This window comes from Crocuta crocuta, unplaced genomic scaffold (genome assembly GCF_008692635.1).
Source record: "Crocuta crocuta isolate KB4526 unplaced genomic scaffold, BGI_CrCroc_1.0 scaffold110, whole genome shotgun sequence".
Taxonomy (NCBI): Eukaryota; Metazoa; Chordata; class Mammalia; order Carnivora; family Hyaenidae; genus Crocuta; species Crocuta crocuta.
Window position 1 is genome coordinate 251957 of NW_027527386.1, and position 23623 is coordinate 275579.

General features: G+C 51.3%; 3 protein-coding genes across 3 annotated transcripts in view; 2 read left to right on the forward strand and 1 right to left on the reverse strand.

Moving 5' to 3' along the window:
* The window catches only part of TRIP10 (thyroid hormone receptor interactor 10), a gene marked incomplete at its 5' end in the record, with an annotated part of 11537 nt that extends 9738 nt beyond the window's left edge, over positions 1-1799 (reverse strand). Inside the window, 1 exon segment of the mRNA XM_077750045.1 lies at positions 1572-1799. Coding sequence (XP_077606171.1) covers positions 1572-1799 — 228 coding nt within the window.
* A 221-nt stretch (positions 1800-2020) lies between these two features.
* Positions 2021-8268, forward strand: GPR108 (G protein-coupled receptor 108). The gene is made up of 18 exons (XM_077776436.1): positions 2021-2179; positions 2910-3029; positions 3529-3579; positions 3780-3862; positions 4798-4922; positions 5047-5108; positions 5191-5256; positions 5354-5458; positions 5664-5797; positions 5910-5985; positions 6511-6584; positions 6666-6783; positions 6875-7005; positions 7129-7172; positions 7460-7509; positions 7683-7766; positions 7865-7989; positions 8112-8268. The coding sequence occupies exons 1-18, from the start codon at positions 2060-2062 to the stop codon at positions 8182-8184; spliced, it is 1641 nt and encodes a 546-aa protein (XP_077632562.1). The 5' UTR covers positions 2021-2059; the 3' UTR covers positions 8185-8268.
* A 2701-nt stretch (positions 8269-10969) lies between these two features.
* Positions 10970-23623, forward strand: part of LOC144219990 (complement C3 alpha chain-like) — a 34437-nt gene continuing 21783 nt past the window's right edge. The window contains exons 1-7 of the mRNA XM_077750131.1: positions 10970-10980; positions 11734-11770; positions 11870-11996; positions 12922-13037; positions 13143-13289; positions 13673-13888; positions 14007-14213. Of these exons, the coding sequence (XP_077606257.1) occupies positions 10970-10980; positions 11734-11770; positions 11870-11996; positions 12922-13037; positions 13143-13289; positions 13673-13888; positions 14007-14213 (861 nt within the window). The remainder of the gene's footprint in view (positions 10981-11733; positions 11771-11869; positions 11997-12921; positions 13038-13142; positions 13290-13672; positions 13889-14006; positions 14214-23623) is intronic.

Genomic DNA, 23623 nt, shown 5'->3' on the forward strand with positions numbered 1-23623 from the left:
CTCGGCCCCGCCCCGGGGGCCCTGCCACGCCCCCCATCTGCGCGGAGCCCCTGAACAGCGCCCTAAAGGCGGGACCCCCAAGGAGGCGGGGTCCTACGGACGCCCCGCCCCCTCTTAAAGGAAAGTTGCCATCCGATGCCCCTGGACCGACCCCTTAAAGGACCCCCACCCATTTTCCAAATCCCCCAGGCTCCTCTAATCCGCTCCACGCCTGCCCTGCCTGGGGCTGTTCTTACTTTTTCTCTTTTCCTTCAACCATTCCTTAAAGGGCCAAGACATTAAAACCCCAACCCGAGAGGTCCTTCCCCCACCCCTTCTGTGGGAGAACCTGAGGTCACCCCGCACTTGTGGGCCGACTGGGCTCCAGACATCTATGCTCGTCCCACTAATGGTCTCGTTCCCTCCGGCCACAGGGCGGATGGGAGGACTTCGATCCTGCCCGGAACGCGTCCGTGCCAAGGCCTGGTCCATTAGCGCCCCACCGCATCCTGCCTTCCCACCTCCTCCTGAAGTCTGCACCGGGAAACTGAGGACGGGCCGTCCTTGGGGCACCTGGCCCAGGTCTTTCCTCGGCTCTCAACCAGTTCTTGTTTCCACCTGCCCATTTTCCAGTCGCATCCATTAAGACCCAATCAGGTTTCCTAGTCTGTACCGATCCTGGTTCCGACTCCACCTCTCCCTCCAGACACTTGGACTCTGGGGGTTGGAAGTGTGTCACCTCCTTCATAAAAGTTTGTTCGCACCTCGTTAATCTCTTTAAGGCACTGGGATGAAAGGAGAGAGAATCCTGCAGCTCCCACCCTCCTGTCTCCAGACTTTGGTCCTTAATGTCTACAGAGGTGACAGACGCCCCAGAGCCCCCAGGCACAAGTTAGGCTCTAAGCTCCCAGGTTCTCAGTAGACACACCTGGGAGCCCCAGAGAATAGTCCCAGGAGCCCACACTGGGACAGATGGCCCTGTGGGGGACCTGGCCCCACCTGCTGGTGGCTTCTGAGCTAGAAAACCTCAAGTTGTAAAGTGGGCTGTGCTCCAGGGGCTGGGGGACCAGATGAATCAATCAGTGGCTCAGCCTGGTGTTAGAGTCTCAGCCCTGACCTCAAATTGTGCCAGGTCGGCACCACAGTTGGGTTGGGATCTCAGACGGGTCAGAAGCTGCATGGAGGGGTCAGCAACCCAGTAGGGGGTCTTGGACTCAAACTAGGGTCCAAGAGGTCAGGCCTAGTCTGAGGTTAGGACTCCAAATGGAGGGGCCAACCAGAGATTAAGGCTCAGTGTAGGTTGAGGGTCAGAAGGGAGTGGGGAAGTCTGGATTTCAGGCTGATGTCGGGGCTCAGTTGCAGGTAGGGACACAGCCTGGGGTTGGTGTTCAGCCCATCGAGAAGTCCAGCTTGGGATCTGTGGATGGGCTTCTAGTTGCCTCATTCTAGGGTGGGAGGCTCCGCCTAAAGCTGGGATTCAGCCCAGGCTCATAGGTCATCCTAGGGTCAAGATTTAACCTGGGGCTACGTTTAGGCCTCCTTGGATCTGGAAGATTAGAAAAGGACAGGCCTCGGCAGATGCGTGTGTTTACCAAAAGTCTGTGCTCTGGCTGGGAGCCACCTCCCCGGCGTGAAAAGGGGAAGTCCGTCCTTGGGGATACTGGGAAATGTAGTTTATTGAATGCCCTGTTGCGCTGTCTGCTCTCACTGCATTCTGGGTAATGTAGTCCTGGACAGATCTTCAGTTGGGCGTGGATGAAGGAATTTCGCTTCAAGGGCGGGATATCAGATCCATCACAATTGGTCAGATGAACTGTTTGTCAACCTATATTGGGACAATCTTTCTAGTGATTGGTGAGAGCGGAGGCGGGGTTAAGCATTATCAGCACCCCATTCGGAGTCGGTGTTGTCCATTTGGTGTCGTGAGGGGGTGGGGATGCGGATTTTTCTAGGAAACACTCACTGATTGGCTGGATGTGCTGGAAATGCCGGAGGGTCAGCCCCCATCGTGCGGCGATTGGCTCACCCCTTAGCGGTGGGGGCGTCAGAGGCGGTGTCAGGGGAGGTGGCGGCTCCAGAGATGGCAGTGAGCGAGAGGAGGGGGCTCGCCCCCCGGAGCCCCCTGGAGTGGGGGCAGGGGCTACTTCTGCTGCTGCTCTTGGGTGGCTGTTCTGGGCGCATCCACCGACTGGCTCTGACGGTGAGTCCCGCCGCGTGGCGGGCTCGGGCGGGGTGGCAGTTTTGTCCCAAAGAAGACCCTGGTTTGGAGTGGTCTCGTCCTACCTCCCCCTCTTCTTACGCGGGATGGAGCGGTCCGGCGCCCCCCGCCGCCAGGCCCGTAGTGGTCTAGCCCGAGGAATCCCCTCAGTCTCTCTGGTGGCGCAGCCCGGCTGGCTGCGCTGGTCTGTGCCCCGCCCATTGGGGGGGTGGGTCTTCAGCTCCAAGGACCACCTCCCCCCTCTCCTTGCCCTCTAAATTCTTGGGATTGCTCTGGGGACGCAGGCATCCTTGGCGCCGCCCAGGGGAGTCCCTGGGTTTTCTAGGATGGGGTCCTCTGGGTAGTCACTGGGATCTTGGGGATTCAGTTGGAATCTACAAACCGGGAGGTCAGAGCTTGGCGCACGAAGATCTATAACTCTGCTTTTGGGCTGGTGTTCACCCGGTGCGGAGACTTGCAAAGGCCCCAGGCTTTCTGTTGCTGGACTCGCAGAACGGTGGCTGGATCTGGGGCTACCCTTCTACCTGGGATTCGTCTGGGGACATGGCCTTCAGGAAGGCCCTCTCAGCCTCTCCCATTACTCTCTGGACCTGTCCTAAATCTAGGGGTACCAGGAGGGGGCCGTGCCCTTAGGGGAACCTGGCGCCTGAGCCGTGGGGCGGAATTGGTGGAAAGAAGTCTGAGCTGCCTCTGCCTCCTTGGTCTCCGGTAGGGGGAGAAGCGAGCGCACATCCAGCTGAACAGCTTCGGCTTCTATGCCAAAGGCTCCCTCGAGGTGAACCTGAGCGTCCTGCGTCTGGGCCTCCCGGAGACGGAAGAGAAGGCCCCGCTGGTGAGGGGCTTCGAGGATTTTGCTAGAAGAGAGTGAAGAGCACACGTTTCCGAGCCCCCAGTCCTCAGTTTGTAGCTCTGCCTCTCACCCGTGTGATCTTGGGCAAGTCCGCTGGCCCCTCTGAGGCTCCTCACCTGTAACCTGGGAATAACAAAATCTCCTGCAATGTGTGCTAGCCCTGAGCCTGGGTTGATGGAGGGAGGGCATTATTACGTCAACGTTTTAATTGGGTGGAAACAGGATGGGCTGGGTCCAGAGGACCAGCGACGGGTCTCCCTAGGGAAGTGACATCCATGTAGAGAGATGGTTCGGAGTTAAGAGTGTGAGAAGTCAAGGGCAGGATGGTGTGCTGGAAAATTCCATGAGTGAATGTGGGACCTAGCACATAGGAAGGTGTTTAGTAAATTTGAGGCTGTATTTCTCTTGCTTCTCAAAGAGGTCCCTTGGCGAGGTCCCTGCGGAATCCCTCATTTCATGCCCCTTTCTTTCCACCTTCCAGGTGGGGTTCAGTCTGACTCGGGTCCGATCTGGCAGTGCTCGATCCTACTCAGTGAGTGCAGGGGGAGGTGTGGAGGGGGTGAGAGGGGCCTGGGATGTCTGTCCTTTACATCTGGAGCCCAGAGGCCCTTGTTCTCTCCCAGAGAGGGGAGCAAGAAGTGACCCTCCCTTGCAGGGTACACAGGGAAGAGGCAGGGTGGGGGTGGGCTATCGGGAGGCCATAACCAAGGCGCCCTCTTACCCACTCCCCAGACCCGGGACCCCCACGATTGTCCTCTCCAGAAAAACAGTAGCAACCTCCTGGTACTCTTCCTCATTGACACCAAGGATCTGCGGTAAGTTGATGGTCCAGGGCCCTATCGTTTGTGTTTCCCTGGGTGTGCTGCCCACATGCGCTGAGCAGGTGGGATCGGAAACCAGCTGAAAGAACTTATGTGAAAAGCCACTTGCTTTTCAATTTCTCCACCAGCCTTCTGATTACAGGAAGAGAGGGGCAGGGTACCCAAGAAGTGTTGGGGTCTTGGGGCAGAAGACACGGACACAGAGGAGTGTTGTGAGAATCCACAGCAGTCGTTCATGCTTGTTGAATGCTTCCTATGTTCCAGGCAGCATCCTGCAAGCTTTTACAGGTGTTAACTCAGCGATTCATCATACTATTATTATCCCCATTCTAAAGATGAGGAAACTGAGGCCCAGGAACTGGGATTTAGACCCAGGCAGCCTGGCACCAGAGTCCAACGGTACCATGTAGCATGTGTATAGACATTTTTTTTTTTAATGTTTTTTATTTATTTCTAGGAGAGAGAGAGAGACAGTGCGAGCAGGGGAGGGTCAGAGAGAGAGGGAGTCACAGACTGAAACAGGCTCCAGGCTCTGAGCTGGCAGTCAGCACAGAGCCCGACGCGGGCCCGAACCCACGAACTGCGAGATCATGACCTAAGCGAAAGTCGGACGCTCAACCGACTAAGCCACCCAGGCGCCCCTGTATAGACACATTTTCATTTAAAATAATGCACTTAAGTAGAATTGAGTAAGCCACTCTCATGGGAAGTGACAGTCCCGGGTGCAGGCATCTCACAGGCGTGGCAGCCATCTTGACAGGCGACGGCCAGTGCTGGAATTGTGTGACCACTGATTCAGCCTGAGCTGGCCCTCAAAAAGGAGATCCCACGGGCCCAAGGGCCCATTGAGTCCCTCTGTACAGGTGGTGTGCGTGACCCAAGCCTTCAGCCTCCTGGCCTCACTGTCACGGTCCCCACCCTCACCCCAGGGTCCAGGTGAGGAAGTATGGGGAGCAGAAGAAGCTGTTCATCTCTCCTGGGCTCCTCCCCGAAGCGCCTTCTGAACCAGGGCCCCCAGCGCCAGTGCACACAGTCACCCCTAAAGTGGACAGTGGTGAGTGAGGCTGGCCATATGAGCGGGGAGAGGGGAGATGGCCAGGGCTGCTCTGGGCCGCCTCCCGTTTTTCTGCTGTCCATCTGTCCGTCCACCTCTAAACTCATGCCCTTGTCCCCTACAGGGACCACCCCTGCGCTCGACAAGACCAAGTCAAAACCCACAGTGTCTCAGGAAGCCCAGCAGGTCCGGGGAAGGTCTTTTCAGGGGCATACAGGGACCCAGGCGGGGGGTCCCTGGTGCTCCATGCACCACTCTGTCCCCTCAGGGCCCCAGCGAGGACAAGGAACTGGTTCTGGGTCTTGGGCACCTCAACAACTCCTACAACTTCAGCGTGAGTGTCTGTGAGCACCTGCAGCCCCACCTCCCCCCAGAGTGGGGACTCCCAGGCTGAGGCCTCCACTCCCTCTGTCTGTCCCCCCGCCCCCCAGTTCCACGTGGTGATCGGCTCCCAGGCTGAGGAAGGCCAGTACAGCCTCAATTTCCACAACTGTTACAACTCCAAGCCGGGCCAGGAGCGGCCGTTTGACATCACGGTGAGCAGATGCGAGGCGGCGGTGCCACAGCCTCCCTGAGGCCATGCTGTGGAATGCAAGGCCGATGTACCCATCTGGGAGATGGGAAGACCGAGGCACGGAGAGGGGGAGCCTGAGAGTGGGAGAGCGAGACTCCTACTCACGGCTCTGCACATCCAGAGCTGGCATGAGCCATCCCCACCACCCACCACTGCCCCCTCCCCAGGTCATGATCCGGGAGAGGAACCCTGAGGGCTTCCTGTCAGCAGCGGAAATTCCCCTTTTCAAGCTGTATATGGTCATGTCTGCCTGCTTCCTGGCCGCTGGCATCTTCTGGGTGTCCATCCTCTGCAAGAACACGTAATGCCTGGGGGGCCCCTACCTCCTCTCTTCATACCCTCCCATCCCTGCCCCTAACTCATGCCCTCCACCCCTTTCTGTCCCTGACCACACCCCCATCCCCCACCACCAGGTACAACGTCTTCAAGATCCATTGGCTCATGGCAGCCCTGGCTTTCACCAAGAGCATCTCCCTCCTTTTCCACAGTGTGAGATCTTGGGCCCAGAACAGAAGGGGGTGGGCTGGGGTCTCTGGGTTCAGGAAGAAGCCCGTGCAGCCCACTCCCCAAATCTGTGCAGACCCTGGGCTTGGGAGTCCATTCGTCCCACTGTCCACATGTCCAGCCATTTTTGTACTGTGGCCACCAACTGTCCACCCAGCTCAGCTGCTTGCCTGTCCTTCTGTCCAGCTGTGACTGTCCACTGGCCCAGCTCTGACTCTCCCCTGGACTGATCATCCCACTGTCTCATCACCCATCCACCCAGCTGTGATGTCCCTGCCTTTGTCACGGCCGTGACTGCCCATCTGTCATTCCCGCCATCCACCCCTATGTTGTCACGGCCATCTCTGAGTCCCCCTGCCACGTCCTGAGTGTAACTGTCAGCTCTGTCCACTTTCTGGCCACCATGCGACAGTGATCGTCCACGTTCCTAAACCATCGCTAGCCTCACACTTGTCACTGTCCACCTACCCGTCCGTCCGTCTGTCTGACTGTCCATGCATCCACCTCCAGATCAACTACTACTTCATCAACAGCCAGGGTCACCCCATCGAAGGCCTCGCCGTCATGCACTACATCACACACCTGTGAGTGCCCTTCTCTGCGGCAGGTTGAGGGGGTGGGCTGGGGAGGGGGGCCACCCCTCTTACCACACACGCTCCCCCCAGGCTGAAGGGTGCTCTCCTCTTCATCACCATCGCCTTGATCGGCTCTGGCTGGGCCTTCGTGAAGTATGTCCTGTCAGACAAGGAGAAGAAGATCTTTGGGATCGTGATTCCCCTGCAGGTGCACGGGAGGCCCCAGGCCGGTGGGTGGGGATGGGTGCAGGCACACCTGCGCCCTTGGGGCACATCTACCCAGCCCATGCCGCCGGCAGGTCCTGGCCAATGTGGCCTACATTATCATTGAGTCCCGCGAGGAGGGTGCCAGCGACTACAGGCTTTGGAAGGAGACCCTCTTCCTGGTGGATCTCATCTGCTGTGGCGCCATTCTCTTCCCTGTGGTCTGGTGAGGGTCCCACGCGTGAGCCCTGCCGGAGGCTGAGACCCTGACCCCCCGGCCCCCGCCAGCCACCACAAACATGGCCAGGGGTAGTGCTGACGGCTCCCTGTGTCCCCTGCCCCGTTCCAGGTCCATCCGGCACCTCCAGGACGCATCTGGCACTGATGGAAAGGGTGAGACCCCTGGTCCCGGGACCCTCTGGGCCCCCAGCCCCTGTCCCGCTCCAGGCCCCTCTTTCTGATGCCTGGATGGCCCTTCTCTCCCTGCCTTCCTGCCTCTCTACCTTCTCCCTGTCCTGCGCCCCCACCCCAAACAGCCCCCTCCAGGTTTCCTGCCCCTCGACCCCTCCCCAAGATGTTCTCTCTGCCCCCCGCACCACTCCCTCCTCCACCACCACTCCCCGGCCCGTCCAGTGGCCCCAGCCTCCTTCCCCTAACCCCACTCTCTGTGTACATCTCAGTGGCAGTGAACCTGGCCAAGCTGAAGCTCTTTCGGCATTACTACATCATGGTAGGAGCCCCGTTCTCACTAGGGGAAGGTTTTGGTTTTGGGGGGGGGGTCGTGTCTTTTTCTTGCAGGGGGGGGTCCAACCAACCCATTGGCATAAGCACTCTCACCCTTCCCTCTGCCATCAGCCGTCACTCTGAGCCCCAACTCCCTGCCATCTGTCCCTGCCCCTGCAGGTCATCTGTTACGTCTATTTCACGAGGATCATCGCCATCCTGTTGCGGGTGGCCGTCCCCTTCCAGTGGCAGTGGCTGTACCAGGTGGACACGGGAGCCACAGGCAGGTGGGAGGGTGGGCCGCACAGTGCCTGAGGGGGACAGGGGCTGTGCCTGACACTCCTCCTGCCCTCGACCCGCAGCTCTTGGTGGAAGGCTCCACTCTCGCCTTCTTCGTGCTCACTGGCTACAAGTTCCAGCCAGCAGGCGACAACCCGTACCTGCAGCTGCCTCAGGAGGACGAGGAGGACATGCAAACGGAGCAAGTGTGAGCGGGGCGAGGCCGGGGGCAGGGCCGGACAGCTCTAGGGTTGGATTTGATGGGCACGAGCGGGGGCGGGGCATAGTCCCCCTCAAATCCTGAGCCACCTCTTTGTTATCTGCCTCTAGAATGACCGATTCTGGGTTCCGGGAAGGCCTGTCCAAAGTCAACAAAACAGCGAGCGGGCGGGAACTGTTGTGATCATCCCGGCATCTGGGACCGGCGCTCCTCTCCCGCCTGCTCCCACCCCTCCTCACATTCCTCACTCCCGCAGGCTCCCACAGCGCCAGGAGGGGGAGGGGGGAGAGGGCGCCTGGGGGCTTGCAGCGCCCAGCCCCCTGAGCCTTAAGCCCCAGAGCCCATTGAGAAGAGTGCGCCCCACTTCCCACAAGTATTGGGCAATCCTGTCCCCACCCCGGAGCCATCTGCCACTTGCAGTTGCACAATAATGACCGATCTGTTTTTGCTAGCCTGGTTTCTTGCCTTTTTCTGGCTGTTGAGATCTAACACAGAGGTTTGCTTACAATTGAGAAACCTGTATTCATGGGTGGCGGGGGAGGTGGCAGTATCAGTCGCCCCCTCCACTTTCTGTAAATGTCAGTCGAGCAGCTGTTCCCTACCAGGCCCTGAGCTGGGTGCTGAGGACAGAGCAGTGACCAAGACCCACCCAGGCTCCACCCTCAAGGGGCTCACAGTTGGGGGTGGGGGGCTGGCAGGGACAAGGATGAGTCACCAAACGCTTCCCTCACAGGGCCGCGGCCCAGCCTGGGAAGTGGGGGGAAGGTGAAGAGAGAAGTAGGAGAAGGACCCCAGGCCCAGGGGAGGGACGGCGTGTGCAGAGGCTGGAGGTGAGGAAAACATGCTGGTTGCTAGACACACGAGGAGTGCGCACTGAGGTGTCAAGGAGTCCTGCCTAACGCCACCCAGTGGCTGGTGTGTGCCACACCCTCTTCTAAGGCTTCCAGGGTCAATGGAAGCCTATTAAAAAACCTGTGAGACACAGAGAGCCTAAGTAGCTTGCCCGAGGTCACACAGCTGATGAGCTGCGAAACTCAGGACTCAAAACACTAGCAGTCTGGCCTCAGGGCTGCACTTTACCACCGACCGCTCTGCCCCTCCGCACCTAGACTCCCTCCGACCAATTCTTCCTAACTCCCCAAACCCACCTTGCCCTTTGTTGTGTGGGCCTGGGTATGAGGTATCACTTCTGTTTCCTAACATGTAAAATGAGGTTCTCATTAGGCCACTGACTATCACACATGAGATAATGGCATGAGCCTAACCTTTCGCAGGCTGCCCTGAACCTTCAGGAGTGACCTCAGGTTAGCAGCGCACCTGTGTCCCCACGTGGGCAGCTCCAGAGATGATGTTCTCTCCCCTCTCCCCAGCCCACCTTTCAGGCAGAGTGCCTGTTAGCAGACAGTTCTCAGCGGGGGGCACAGGCCTGGGATGATGGGGGGGAGGGGGTGTCAAGCCTTCCTGCAAACAGAAACAAGTATAACGGGGCCCAGATGAATAAATAGCCCAGCCAGACAAGGAAGTGAGAAGGCGTTGCAGACTGAGCAAGTTATGTGAGCAGGGCAGAGAAGCCCAGAATAGCCGGCCAGGCGCACTGCAGGGCTGGCTGGGGCCGAGAGGGCGGCGGGGAGGGTGGGGAACAGCTGGCAGAAGCCTAAAGACAACACTTGGACTTCACGCAAGTGCCTGTGGGAGCCGAGGAGAAGGCAAAGCAGGGAAGGACGTGACCGTAGGAGGTCGGTGCTGAACTCCCTGTGCGTGCAGGGGTGCGCAGGATCACGGCTGTCCACAGATGTCCACATCCCCACCCCCAGAACCTGCGAGGTTGTTACATGACACAGTAAAGGGCACTTGGCAGATGGGATTCAGCTAAAGCCCCTGAGATGGGAGGTGATCCTGGATGACCCATGTCACCACCAGGGACCGTAGGAGAGGGAGGCAGCAGGGTCCCAGTCAGACAAGGAGAGACACAAGGAAACAGGCAGGAGGGATGTGTGTGGGGCTGGAGAAAGCGCCCCTCCCCCCAGCCAAGGAGTGCAGGGGCCTCTAGGAGCCCAAAAAGGCAGGAAGTGGATTCCCAATTCCCTCCACTGGAGCCTCCCTAAGGAACACAGCCCTGCCCCCACCTTGACTTCAGACTTCAGCCCTCCAGCCTATAAGATAATACATAGGTGTGATTTTAAGCCACCAGGTTTGTGGTCACTTCTTACAACAGCAGTCAGAGACTCCTACAGCTTAGGAGCATGAACCCTGGACCCCCGGCTGCCTGGATTCAAATTGCAGCTCCTCCCACCTAGAGGATCTTGGGCAAGTGGCCAAAGCCCTCAGACTCTTGGTCTGTAAAATAGGGATGCCGAGGAAATGAGTTTCATGACATAGATAAAGTGCTACATCTGAGTCTTATGAAGACCAGCTCACCAGCGTGCATGCATGTATTCCACACCATAATTTTGTAGGGTCACAAAGGTGTGTTTTTACAAGTCCCCAGTTGCTGTAGAGTATATNGGCTATAATGAAACCAGAAAAGGGGGTGGGGGAAGAAAATGGAGTCAGGGAGCTTTGGGGGACCCTAGGAGGTACCCCAACCCCTGCTTGAGAAGTCGAATCTCAAACTTCTGGACAGTAAGCAGGTGCTTGCCTCCTCACTCCTTCCAAAGAAGGGGTGATGCAATCAAAGTAGACAGGGTCCAGGTTTGTTCTGTGTCTGCACACCTCCCCCACTCCAGGCATGCAGCCTAGGCCAGGAAAGGAGGCTGGTTTACAGGAAATCAGAGCCGGGTTGCCCGTTAACCCCTTCTTTGGAACCTTGGAAACCAGGCCTTTCAGAGATCGGGACACCCCCACCAAATACCTGTTGCCTCCTGTGACATGGACTTTACAAACCCCCTCCCCCACTGCACAACTTGCTGGGAATCCAACAGACACACATCGAAATGACACTGAGGCAAAAATGCAAAGCTTTGCCAACATGCTGACAATGTGAGGCAGTGGGGAAATCCAGCAATTTCCTGCAAGGCCAGAAAGTATGTAATTCAGTACAATCACGGAGGGAAAGACAGCAATATCTTGCAGGGTTACTAATGCAAGTAGCACTTGGTCCAGGGTCATGTCCTTTCACGGCGATGATAGCTGTGAAGTGTGTGCTAATACAGCCTCATCTGACCTGGGGAAACTGAGGTGCAGAGTGGTTATTAATCAAGTGCCCAAAGTATACCACTAATAAGTTCAGAGCTGGAAAGTGATGCAGGCTCAAGACTACTCACTGGAGAGGGCATGGCTTGTAACCAGGGAAGTCTGTCCATTGGGAAGAGGCCGGTTACTTGCACACAATGTAACAGGAGGCAGCTGCCTCTAAGAACAAGGAAGCTCTCTGGGCACTGATAGTAAAAGATCTGGAAGGGATATGGTTTATGAAAAAAGCAAGGTGTGACCCAGGAAGACCAGGAAGAAGAGCATGCAGAAAATGCTGGTAATTTGTTTTTAAAACTTGCAAACATTTAACAACGCATACCTGTGAAAGTAAACAAGGGATTTGGTGGCACTGCGGCATGTGAGACCAGAGTGGCTGGCAACAGGAAGAGGAGGCAAATTGCCTTTTCCTTGTACATCTACTTGGGCCCTTTAGGTGTTGAACCCTATGACTATCTTAGCTATTCATACAAAAAATTAAACACAATTTATAATAATAATATTTAATACTGGTAATAATATTCTAATGTGGATGTAAGACAGNAGGATTTCGCTGCCCCAGTCCCTCACCCGTGTTCAGGTGCTCTGCCCGCCCCCTCCCCCCAGCCTCCTCCACTTTGGACTTGCCCCTCCCTCACCGGATCCCCTCCCCTTCTCTGAGCCTCCTTTCCTCTCCCAGATCAATGACGGCACTGGGGATGCCAGGCTGGAACGAAAGGTTCTGCTGGCCGGGGTAGAACCCTCCAGAGCAGATGCCCTTGTGGGGAAGTCGTTGTACGTGTCCGTCACTGTTATCTTGCACTCAGGTGAGGCCCTGTCTGAGGAAAGAGACCCAAATGAGGGGGGAGGCCCAGTCTGAGGGCAGAGGCCCAGAATGGAGGTGGATTGCAGTGTGACAGGGGATAACCAGTCTGAGGGCAGAGGCCAAGTGTAAGAGAGGAAGCCCAGGTGGAAGTGATACCCAGTTAGACAAAGGAGACCCATTCTGGGCGGGGGTGGGGGAAATCCAAAATGAAACTGGGATCTAGTCTGAGGAGGGAGACCGAGATTGAAGGTACCAGACAGTCTGACAGACGAGGCACAGTCTGATGGGGGAGGCCAGTTATGAACTTGGGATCCAGTCTGACCAAGGAGGCCAAGTCTGATGGGGAAGGCCCAGAATGAAGGTTCCAGCCAGTCTGACAGAGGAGGCCCAGTTGAGTAGGGAGGTCCAAAATGAAATTGGGATCGAGTCTGACCGAGGAGGCCCCATCTGAGGCATGAGACCCAGACTGAAGGTGCCAGCCAGTATGATGGACAAAGCACAGTCTGATGGGGGAGGCCATGTAGGAGTGTGGGATCCAGTCTGATAGAGGAGGCCAAATCTGGGGCGGGCAGGAGGTCAGAATGAAGGTGGGATGCAGTCTGACAGCGGGGGTCCAGTCTGAGCAAAGGAAGTCCCATAAGAAGGTGGGAGTCAATCTGACAGAGGAGGCCCAGTCTGAGGGGGGAGGCCCAAAATGAAATTGGGATCCAGTCTGATAGAGGAGTCGCAGTCTGAGGAGGGGAGGCCAGAACGAAGGTGGAATCCAGTCTGTAGTAGCGGAGGTACAGTCTGAGCACGGAGGCCCAGTATGATGGTGGGGATCCAGTCTGACAGAGGAAGCCAGTCCGATGCAGGAGGCCCAGACTAAGGTGTGGTCCAACTGGAGGGGTGGCCCCGGAACCTGTCCTCATGGCTGGCCCCCTCAGGCAGCGACATGGTGGAGGCAGAGCGCAGCGGGATCCCCATCGTGACCTCCCCCTACCAGATCCACTTCACCAAGACGTCCAAGTTCTTCAAACCAGGCATGCCCTTTGACCTCATGGTGAGACCCGGGGTGGGGCTGCACCCTCCACCCTGCTCCTGAGCACCGGCCACGCCTCTGGGTCCACCTGAACCCTCTCCAGCTGCCCCTGCACTGCACCCACAGGTGTTCGTCACCAACCCGGACGGCTCCCCAGCACGTAACGTCCCCGTGGAGACCCAGGACTCCAGTGCACGCTCCTTGACCCAGGCTGATGGCGTGGCCAAGCTGATCATTAACACACCCAACAAACCAGTGTCCCTGCCCGTCACTGTGAGTCCTTGCCCCCCTCTGGCCCCACGCCTGCTAGATAGGGGACTGTATTGCAGGCAGGGACTCTGTCGTCTGCCACAGTCATCCTGCCCTGTGAGGAATGGGGTCCTTTTATTTGCATCAGGGGATCTTGCCATTCACACAGACATGTTTTCATCTGCATAGAGGGGTTCTCCTCTGCACAGGGGTCTGGCCACCTGCATAGCTATCTTCTAAGGATCCAGTGATTGCATGCGACCACCTGGATATTCCAAAACAGCCTCCCCGTCCTCAGACCCTTAACTTAATCCTGCTTGCAGAGTCCCTCTGGCCACAGAAGGTCTCAGGGATTAGGACATGGACACGTTTGGGCGGCCGGCACTCATCCCCCTTTCCTCGCCCAGGTGAGCACTAAGAAGGAAGGCATCCCAGAGTCACGACAGGCCACCAGGACTATGACCGCCCAGCCCTACAAAACCATGGGCAGCTGCAGTAACTATCTCCACCTGTCGGTGCCTCGCATGGAGCTCAAGCCAGGGGAAGATCTCAACGTCAACATCCACCTGCGAATTGACCCCACCACCACCCAGAAGAAAGATCCTTACTACTACACCTACCTGGTCCGTGCCCTCTAGGATCCCCAGGCCCTTCCTCCTCCTTCTGCAGCACCCCCGTCCAGGGTCATCCCATCCCCCCTCACCTTGCTGATTCCTCCTTACGCCAACCTGTCTCCCCCAGATCATGAACAAAGGGAAGCTGTTGAAGGTTGGCCGACAGAAGCGTGAGCTTGGCCAGGATGTGATCGCACTGCCCCTGATCATCACTGCAGACTTCATTCCTTCCTTCCGCTTGCTGGTTTATTACACCTGCGTTAACAGCGAAGGCCAGAGGGAGGTGGTGGCCGATTCCGTGTGGGTGGATGTCAAGGACTCCTGTGTGGGCAAGGTAAGCTTCTGGAGCCTTCCTCTGCACCCACCTTGGGACTCCCCGCCTGGCCAGGGCTGGCTCCGTCTCTGCCTCTCTCGGCCTTCTGGGTGGGCTCCCCAGCCGAGGTGCGCCTTCTCCTTTTCCAGCTCCTTCTCTCCCCACCTCTGTTTCAGCCTCAGTACCTCCCTCTCCCCTGGCCTTTCTGCCTTCAGTCTGTCTGTCTCCACCTTCCTCCCCTTCCTGACCAGCGCAGCACACGTGCCCTCCCCTGACTGCTGATGGAGATCGGGCCTGGCAGGGCTGACTCCTCACTCCTGCCCNGGGGGAGACCAGCCAGAGTGGGGAGGCTGGGTGAGAGGGGGCAGGGCCTGTCTGAGGGTGGAGTCCAGTTAGAGGGGGAGGCTCAGTGAGAGGTGGAGGCCTGTTCTGACGGGTGAAGGGCCCCACTGTAGTGGGGAGGCCCTGTCTGAGGGAGACCACTCTGATGTGAGAGGGCCTAGTCTGAGGGGCAGGACCTGTCTAGGGGAGAAGGACCTAAGTGAGGGGGGAAGGGGCCTGTTTTCGGGGAAGGATGCCTCTGTCTGAGGGGGAGGAGGGCCTGTGTGAAGGGGAGGAGGCCTGAGAGCGGAGTGTGTACCCTTCTTCGGAGGAAGGAGGAACTGTCTGAGGGAGGAGGGGGCCCTGTCTGAAGGGGGGCAAGCTTCTGTCTGAGATGAGTTTTTAGCTCGCCTTTACGAAAGAAAACTCATTTTTATGTTCCTTTCCAAAGGGGTGCCTAACTCAATGCCTAACAACATCTGTTGATTCATTTTCATTCAATCATGCGTTCATTCATTCATTCATTCATTTCTGGATAAGTGTATACACTTGAAACTACATCTTGGGCCAAATAAATCTTAAGCCAACCCAAGAGGAATGTCTCTTACAAGAAGCCCATTCAGAGCAGAACCAGTGTGCCCCCCCCACCCCCCGCCCACCATGAGGCAGCCCTGGCAGGNTATTTCTAGGAGAGAAAGAGACAGCCTGAGCAGGGGCGGGTCAGAGAGAGAGGGAGTCACAGACTGAAACAGCCTCCAGGCTCTGAGCTGGCAGTCAGCACAGAGCCCGACGCGGGGCTCGAACCCACGAACCGCGAGATCATGACCTAAGCAAAAGTCAGATGCTTAACCGACTAAGCCACCCAGGCGCCCCCGATCCCTGCTTTTTAAAGATGCTTTTTGATGTGTCTTAAGTAGAGAAAGGCCTTCCTGCTAGGATGGCGCAGTGGAAACCAAACCCACAGGGAGCCCGCCGAACCAGGGGTGGCTTGGCACCTTGTGTGAGGGTCACCCTGGCAGGTTCCCCACTCGGCCCACCTGGCCCCGATTGCTCTTTTTAACCGCTGTGTTCAGAGCGGTGGCTGCTCCGCTGACCCTTCTCACTGGCCGTTTGAACACTTCTCTTGCACATCGTTTCCATGGGGGACCAGAAACGGTGTCATTCAAATTGGGCTCCGAGAACAAAGGCCAATGCGAGCGGCTCGTGAAACCGAGGGAAATTTCCTTATCAACCACAGGATGAAAAATCACAACACAGAACCCCTTTGCTTAAAAACTAAGGAAGATGGGGAAACATCGCAGTGGCAGGCTGCCCGATCCAAGCAAACATACTCATCTCTTTTGGGTTGGGTTTTTTTTCTGTTTGTTTGTTTTTATGGTTTTTAAAGAGTCTCAAACAGAAAGGGGAGAAATGGGCATTAAACCCAATTAGTTCCATGTGGAATTTCTAGAAGCAAAGATATTCTCCCACAAAACCACAGCACAGTCATCAGAGTTAGGATATTAATGGTGACTCGTTACCACCTCCAAACCCTCCAACCCCACTCAGGTTTGCCAGTGGTTTCCCTTTGGCTTGGGTGGTCTGGTTTGGTTTGGGTCCTTTATAGGAAAAGGTTCTGGTCCAGGAACAGACGTCGTATTTACTGGTGGGGTCTCCCTAGTGTCCTTGGATCTGCTCAACCCCTGGCAGTGCATCCGTCTTTTAGTGACTTTCACGTCCAGCTGTTGGGGGGCTGTCCTGCGGTCTGGGCTGGCTCCATGTGTCCTCATAGTGACCTCCAGGCTTTGCATTTGGGGGCAGCACTGTCACAGAAGAGACATTTGGATTCTCAGTGCATCATATCAGGAGCCTAAAGACATTGATTCGTCCGTTGTTGGTGCCGTGAATCCTGATCACATGATTAAGGCGCCGTCTGCTGGGTCCCTCCACTGTGGACTTCCTCTTTATTCCTGTATAGTCAATTAAGAATTTTTTTAATATTTATTTTTGAGAGACAGGGAGACAGAGTGCCAATGCAGGAGGAACAAGAGAGAGGGAGGCAAGGAATCTGAAGCAGCTCCAGGCTCTGGGGTGTCAGCACAGAGGCCAACGTGGGGCTTGAACTCGCGAACCATGAGATCATTACCTGAGCCGAAGTCAGATGCTTAACCAACTGAACCACCAGGGCGCCCCTCCCCCCATTATAGTCAATTTTTAAACTTCTTTTTTCTACTAGATCATAGCAGAATTTAAGCCAAGGGAAAATTTCCCCCAAATCAATTTTTATGTAGCCTGTATGAAGCAGGTATAGATTCCTTATTCAATAACACATACTTTAGTGTACACTTTTATTTTTTAGTTTTTTTATTTTTATATTTTGGTTTAGAAATATGGAGTCACCTCAGGTGCCTGGTGGCTTAGTTGGTTAAGTGTCCAACTTTGGCTCACTTCTTGATCTTCCAGTTTGTGAGTTTGAGCCCTGCGTTGGACTCTGTGCTGATAGCTTAGGGCCTACTTCGGATTCAGTGTCTCTCTGTCTCTCTCTGTCCCTCCCCTGGTCATGTGCTGTTTCTCTCTCTCAAAAATAAACAAACATTTAAAAAGTTAAGAAAAAAAAGAAATATGCAGTCACTTCTTAAAGCAGACATTGCCAACGGGGACACATATTTCTAAATTCTTCTGGCTGGAAGACTATCATTCCTTCCACCACCATCACCCCCAAAAAAGACACAAATATTCCCAACACACATGAGCAAAGGGCCATATCTTCAGTCTGTGCAAATTATTCTAACCTAGGCTTGCTGTCTTCTGCTCCAGCAACCTACAGACTTGCTTTCTTAAGGAGGAAAATTACACAAAAGTATGCAATCTACTGGGATATAGCTTACCCATGTTAGGGTGTTTTCTCCCCTAGCCTTGTGTAATTTTTTTAAATCTTTTTTTATATAAATATATGTCAAATCAGTGTAGCCTTGGCTGCAGTAATGGATTTCTGTGATTCATCATTTACATACAACCCCCAGTGCTCATCCCAACAAGTGCCCTCCTCAATTCCTATCAGTCATTTCCCTCAACCTCTCCACTCCCATCAACCCCCAGTCTGTTCTCTGTATTTAAGAGTCTCTTACAGTTTGTCTCTCTCTCTGTTTGTATCTTAATATTCCTTCCCTTCCCCTGTGGTCTTCTGGTAAGTTCCTCAAATTCCACATAGGGGTGAAATCATAGGATATCTGTCTTTCTCTGACACATTTCCCTTAGCATAATACACTCCAGATCCATCCATGTTGTTGCAAATGGCAAGATTTCATTCTTTTTAATCACCGAGGAGTATTCCATAGTGAATATATAGCACATCTTCTTTATCCACACATCAGTCGATGGACATTTGGGCTCTTTCCATGCTTTGGCTATTGTTGATAGTGCTGCCATAAGCATTGGGGTGTATCTGTCCCTGTGAATCAGCACTCCTGTGTCATTTGGATAAATTCCTAGTAGTGCCATTGCTGGGTCATAGGGTAATTCTAATTTTAATTTTTTGAGGGAACTCCATACTGTTTTCCAGAGTGGCTGCACCAGTTTGCATTCCCACCAACAGTGCAAGAGGGTTCCCCTTTCTCCACATCTTTGCCAACACCTGTTGTTTCCTGAGTTGTTTATGGTAGCCACTCTGACAGTTGTGAGGTGGTATCTCAATGTGGTTTTGATTTGTATTTCCCTGATGATGAGCAATGTTGAGCATCTTTTCATGTGTCTGGTTGCCATCTGGATGTTTTCTTTGGAAAAGTGTCTATTCATGTCTTCTGCCCATTTCTTCACTGGATTACTTGTTTTTTGGGTGTTGAATTTGGTAAGTTCTTTATAGATTTTGAATACTACCCTTTTATCCATTATATTATTTGCAAACATCTTCTCCCATTCCATCGGTTACCTGTTAGTTTGGTTGATTATTTCCTTTGCTGTGCAGCAGCTTTTTATCTTGATGAGGTCCCAGATAGTTTGCTTTTGCTTTTATTTCCCTTGCCTTCAGAGATATGTCAAGTAAGAAGTTGCTGCGGGCTAGGACAAAGAGGTTGCTGCCTGTTTTCTCCTACAGAATCTTGATGGTTTCCTGTCTTGCATTTAGGTCTTTCATCCATTTTCAGTTTATTTTTGTGTTTGGTGTAAGAATTGGTCCAGTTTCATTCTTCTGCATGCTGCTGTCTAGTTCTCCCAGCTAAGAGACTGTATTTTTTTTTCTACTGGACACTCTCTCCTGCTTTGTCAAAAATTAGTTGGCCATATATTTGTGGGTCCATTTCTGGGTTCTCTATTCTATCCCATTGGTCTGTGTGTCTGTTTTTGTGCCAATACTGTACTGTCTTGATGATTACAGCTTAGTAATACAGACTAAAGTCCAGGATTGTGATGACTCCAGTTTTGGTTTTCTTTTCAACATTACTTTGGCTATTTGGGGTCTTTTGTGGTTCAATAAAAGTTTTAGGATTGTTGTTCTAGCTGTGAAGAATATTGGTGCTATTTTCATTGGGATTGCATTGAACCTGTAGATTCTTTGGGAAGTATCGACATTTTAACAATATTTGTTCTTCCAAACCATGAGCATGGAATATTTTTCCATTTCTTTGTGTCATCTTCAATTTCTTTCGTAAGCTTTCTATAGTTTTCAGCATACAGATCTTTTACCTCTTTGGTTAGGTTTATTCCTAGGTATTTTGTGGTTCTTGGTGCAAGTGTAAATGGGATTGACTCCTTGATATCTCTTTTTATAGCTTCATTATTGATGATTAGAAATGCAACTGATTTCTGTATGTTGATTATATATCCTGCAAATGCTGAATTCATGTATCAATTCCAGCAGTTTTTGGTGAAGTCTTTCTGGGCTTCCGGGTAGACTATCCTGTCATCTGTGAAGAGTGAAAGTTTGACTTCTTTCTCAATTTCGGTGCCTTTTATTTTGTTTTGTTGTCTGGTTGCTGGGGCTAGGACTTCCAACAACAGTGATGAAAGAGAACAACCCTGTAATGTTCCTGATCTCAGGGGAAAGCTCTCAGTTTTTCCCCATTGAGGATGATATTGGCTGTGGGCCTTTCATATATGGGCTTTGATGATGTTAAGGTATTTTCCCTCAATCCCTACTTTGTTGAGTTTCTGTCAAGAATGGATGATGTATTTTGTCAGATACTTTTCCTGCATCTACGGACAGGATCCTATGGTTCTTATCCTTTCTTCTATTAATGTGATGTATCATGTTGGTTGATTTGCAAATGTTGAACCAGTCTTGCAGCCCAGGAATGAATCCCACTTGATCATGTTGCAGAATCCTTTTAATATACTATTGAATCTGACTTGCCAGTATCTTGTTGAGAATTTTTGCATCCACGTTCCTCAGGGATATTGGCCTGTAATTCTCCTTTTTAGTGGGGTCTTTGTCTGGTTTGTGATCAAGGTAATGCTGGCTTCATAGAATGAGTCTGGAAGCTTTCCTTCTGTTTCTTTCTTTTTGGAGCAGCCTAGAAGAATAGGTATGAACTCTGCTTAAAATGTCTGGTAGAATTCACCCAGGAAGCCATCTGGCCCAGGACTCTTATTTGTTGGGAGATTTTTGATAACCAATTTAATTTCTTCACTGGTTATGGGTCTGTTCATATTTTCTGTTTCTTTCCTTTTGAGTTTTGATAGTGTGTGGGTGTCTAGGAATTTGTCCATTTCTTCCAGGTTGTCCAGTTTGTTGGCATATAATTTTTCACTGTATTCTCAAATAATTGTATTTCTGTGGTGTTTGTTGTGATTTCTCCTCTTTCATTCATGATTGTATCTGTTTGGGTCCTCTCTCTTTTCTTATTGAGAAATCTGGCTAGGGGTTTATCAATTTTATTTACTCTTTTGAAATATCAGTTCTTAGATTCATTTATCTATTCTATTATTGTTTATTCCTGCTCTAATCTTTATTCTCTTCTGCTGGCTTTGGGCTTTTTTTTCCCCCCTGCTGTGTTTCTAGTTTCTTTAGATGTGAAGTTAGGTTCTGTATTTGGGATCTTTCATGTTTCTTGATAAAGGCCTGAAATCCAATGTATTATCCTCTTAGAACTGCCTTTGCTGCATCCCAAAGGGTTTGGACTTTCGTGGTTTCATTTTCATTTCCTTCCATACATTTTAAAATTCCTTCTTTAATTTCCTGAATGACCCATTCATTCTTTAGTAGGATGTTCATGTATTTGGGGGTTTTCCAATTTTTTTATGTGGTTGATTTCAACTTTCATAGTGCTGTGATCTGAAAATATGCATGGTATGAATGTTGAGGGCTGATTTGTGTCCCAGTAAGTGATCTATTTTGGAGAATGTTCCGTGTGTCCTCAAGAAGAATGTGTATTCTGCTGCTTTTGGATGAAAAATCTGAATGTATCTGTGAAGTTTATCTGTCATTTAGAGTCGTTGTTTCCTTATTGATTTTCTGACTAGATGAACTGTCCATTGCAGTAAGTGGAATATTAAAGTCCCCTACAATCAAAGTATTATTGTCTATACATTTATTTATGTTTGTGATAAATTGATTTATATATTTGGGTTCTCCACATTGGGGGCTTAAACATTTATAATTGTTAACTCTTTTTGATGGCTAGACCCCTCAATTAAGATATAATGCTCTTCAACTCTTGTTATGGACTTTGTTTTAAAATCTAGTTTGTCTGATATAAGTATGGCTACTCAAACTTTCTTTTGATGTCCAATAGCATGATAGATGGTTCTCCATCTCCTCACTTTCGATCTCCAGGTGTCCTCAGGTCTAAAATGAGTCTCTATAGTCAACATATAGATGGATCTTGGTTTTTCTTTTTTTTTTTTGATCCATTCTGATACCCTATGTCTTTTTTTTTAATTTTTAATGTTTTATTTATTTTTGAGAGAGAGAGAGAGAGAGAGAGGGTCAGAGAGAGAGGGAGATACAGTATCTGAAACAGGCTCCAGGCTCTGAGCTAGCCATCAACACAGAGCCCAATGCGGGGCTCGAACCCACAAATCATGTGATCATGACCTGAGCTGAAGTTGGCCACTTAACCGACTGAGCCACCCAGGCGCCCCAATACCCTATGTCTTTTTATTGTGTCATTTAGTCCATTTACAGAGTGATTGTTGAAGGAGATGGATTTACTGCCATTGTGTTATCTGCATGTTTCATGTTTGTGGTAGTGTCTCTGGTCCTTTGTAGGCTTTGCTGCTTTTCCACTCAGAGATTACCCCTTAGGCTGTCCAGCAGGGCTTGTTTAGTGATTGCAAACTCCTTCGGTTTTTGTTTGTCTGGGAAAGCCTTTATCTCTCCTCCTATTCTGAATGACAGCTTTGCTGGATAAAGGATTCTTGGCTGCAGACAGTTTTCCTATTCAGCACATTGAATATTTCCTGCCACTCCCATCTGGCCTGCCACATTTCAGTGGACAGGTCTGCTGCTAACCNATATATTAAATTTTAAGATTTCTTTTTTTAATTAACTATTTTTTAAATGTTCACTTATTTTAGAGAAAGAGAGAGTGAGCGAGAGAGGGAGAGAGCATGGGGCAGAGAGAGAGGGAGAAAGAAAATCCCAGGTAGGCTCCATGCCATCAGCTCAGAACCTGACACTAGACTCCAGCTCAAGAAGAGCGAGATCATGACCTAAGCAGATTTCAAGTGTCAGACACTTAACTTACTGAGATAGGGCCCCCAAAATTTTAATCATTTCTTGGTGTCACATTATTTTTATTTATTTTTTTAGTGTCACATTTTTNTTGCTGGATAAAGGATTCTTGGCTGCAGACAGTTTTCCTATTCAGCACATTGAATATTTCCTGCCACTCCCATCTGGCCTGCCACATTTCAGTGGACAGGTCTGCTGCTAACCTTATGTGTCTGCCCTTGTAGATTAAGGCCTCTTTGTCTCTAGATGCTTTCAGAATTCTCTCTTTATATTTGTGTTTTGCCAGTTTCACTATGATATGTCATTTTTGTTGATTTTGAAGGGAGTTCTCTGTGCCTCTTGCACTTGGATGCCTGTTTCCTTCCCCAGATTGGGAAAGTTATCAGCTATAATTTGTTCACATAAAACTTATGCCCTTTTCTCTCTCTTCTTCTTCTGGAACTCCTATGATATGGTTATTATTTCATTTCATGGAATCACTTAGGTCTCTAATTCCCCACTCATGGTCTGGTAATTTCCTTGCCCTCTTTTTTTCAGCTTCATCATTTCCCATAATTTTATCTTCTATTTCACCTATTCTCTCCTCTACCTCTTACATCCTTTCTGTCACTGCAACTAGGTTATTTTGCATCTCATTTACAGCATTTTTTAATTTGCCGTGATTATTTCATAGGCCTTTGATCTCTGTAACAATAGATTTCCTGGTGTCTCCTATACTTTTTTGAAGCCCAGCTATTAGTCTTATGACTGTTATTCTAAATTCTTGTTCAGATATATTGTTTATATATGTTTTGAGAAATTCTTTGACTTTCATTTTCATCCTGGAATTTCTTTTGAGGAGAAATCTTCTGTTTCATCATTTTGGCTAAGTTTCTGCCTCTTACATGTTTTAAAAGCTTGTTATGTGTCCTGCACCTGCGAATCCGACTATATTAGGAACAGGCCCTACACTGTCCAGGTCCTGGGACTTCAGGAAGTGTTTGGGGAGTGCGTTGTGTTCATTCTGTTGTTGTGGCTCTGGTTGCTTTATCTCCTTACTTGTACTGGTGGTTTGGAACTTCCACCAGGTGTGGTTTGATTTGACTGTTAAGTAACCCTGGAAAAAGGGTAAGGTTGGGTGGGGAGACCTTATACAAAGAGAAAAATGAAAAGGGTGGAAAAAAAAAAAGACCAGGCAGAGAATCAAAGAAAGTATGAGGCTTAATCCAGAGAGAGAGACAGAGAGCGAGGAAAATGAAGAAGGAGATACAGAAAAGGTGTAAAAGAAGGGAGTAAAAATGCCTGATTAAACAACCAGAACAGAGAAAGAGATAAAAATATATATTATATTTAAAATATGTAATTAATATTTATATATAAAATATGTTGATATAAATATTACATTATATTACTATTAATTGTATATTTAAAATATACATTTTTCTTTCTCTGTTCTGGTTTTATAATATAAAAATATTAATAT

Excerpts from the sequence above, each read along its gene's own strand:
- GPR108 (XM_077776436.1), top strand. The coding sequence starts at position 2,060 with ATGGCAGTGAGCGAGAGGAGGGGGCTCGCCCCCCGGAGCCCCCTGGAG. Across the intron at positions 3,580-3,779 it reads GCAGTGCTCGATCCTACTCA|ACCCGGGACCCCCACGATTG; the intron begins GTGAGTGCAGGG and ends CCCACTCCCCAG. Across the intron at positions 7,006-7,128 it reads ATTCTCTTCCCTGTGGTCTG|GTCCATCCGGCACCTCCAGG; the intron begins GTGAGGGTCCCA and ends GCCCCGTTCCAG.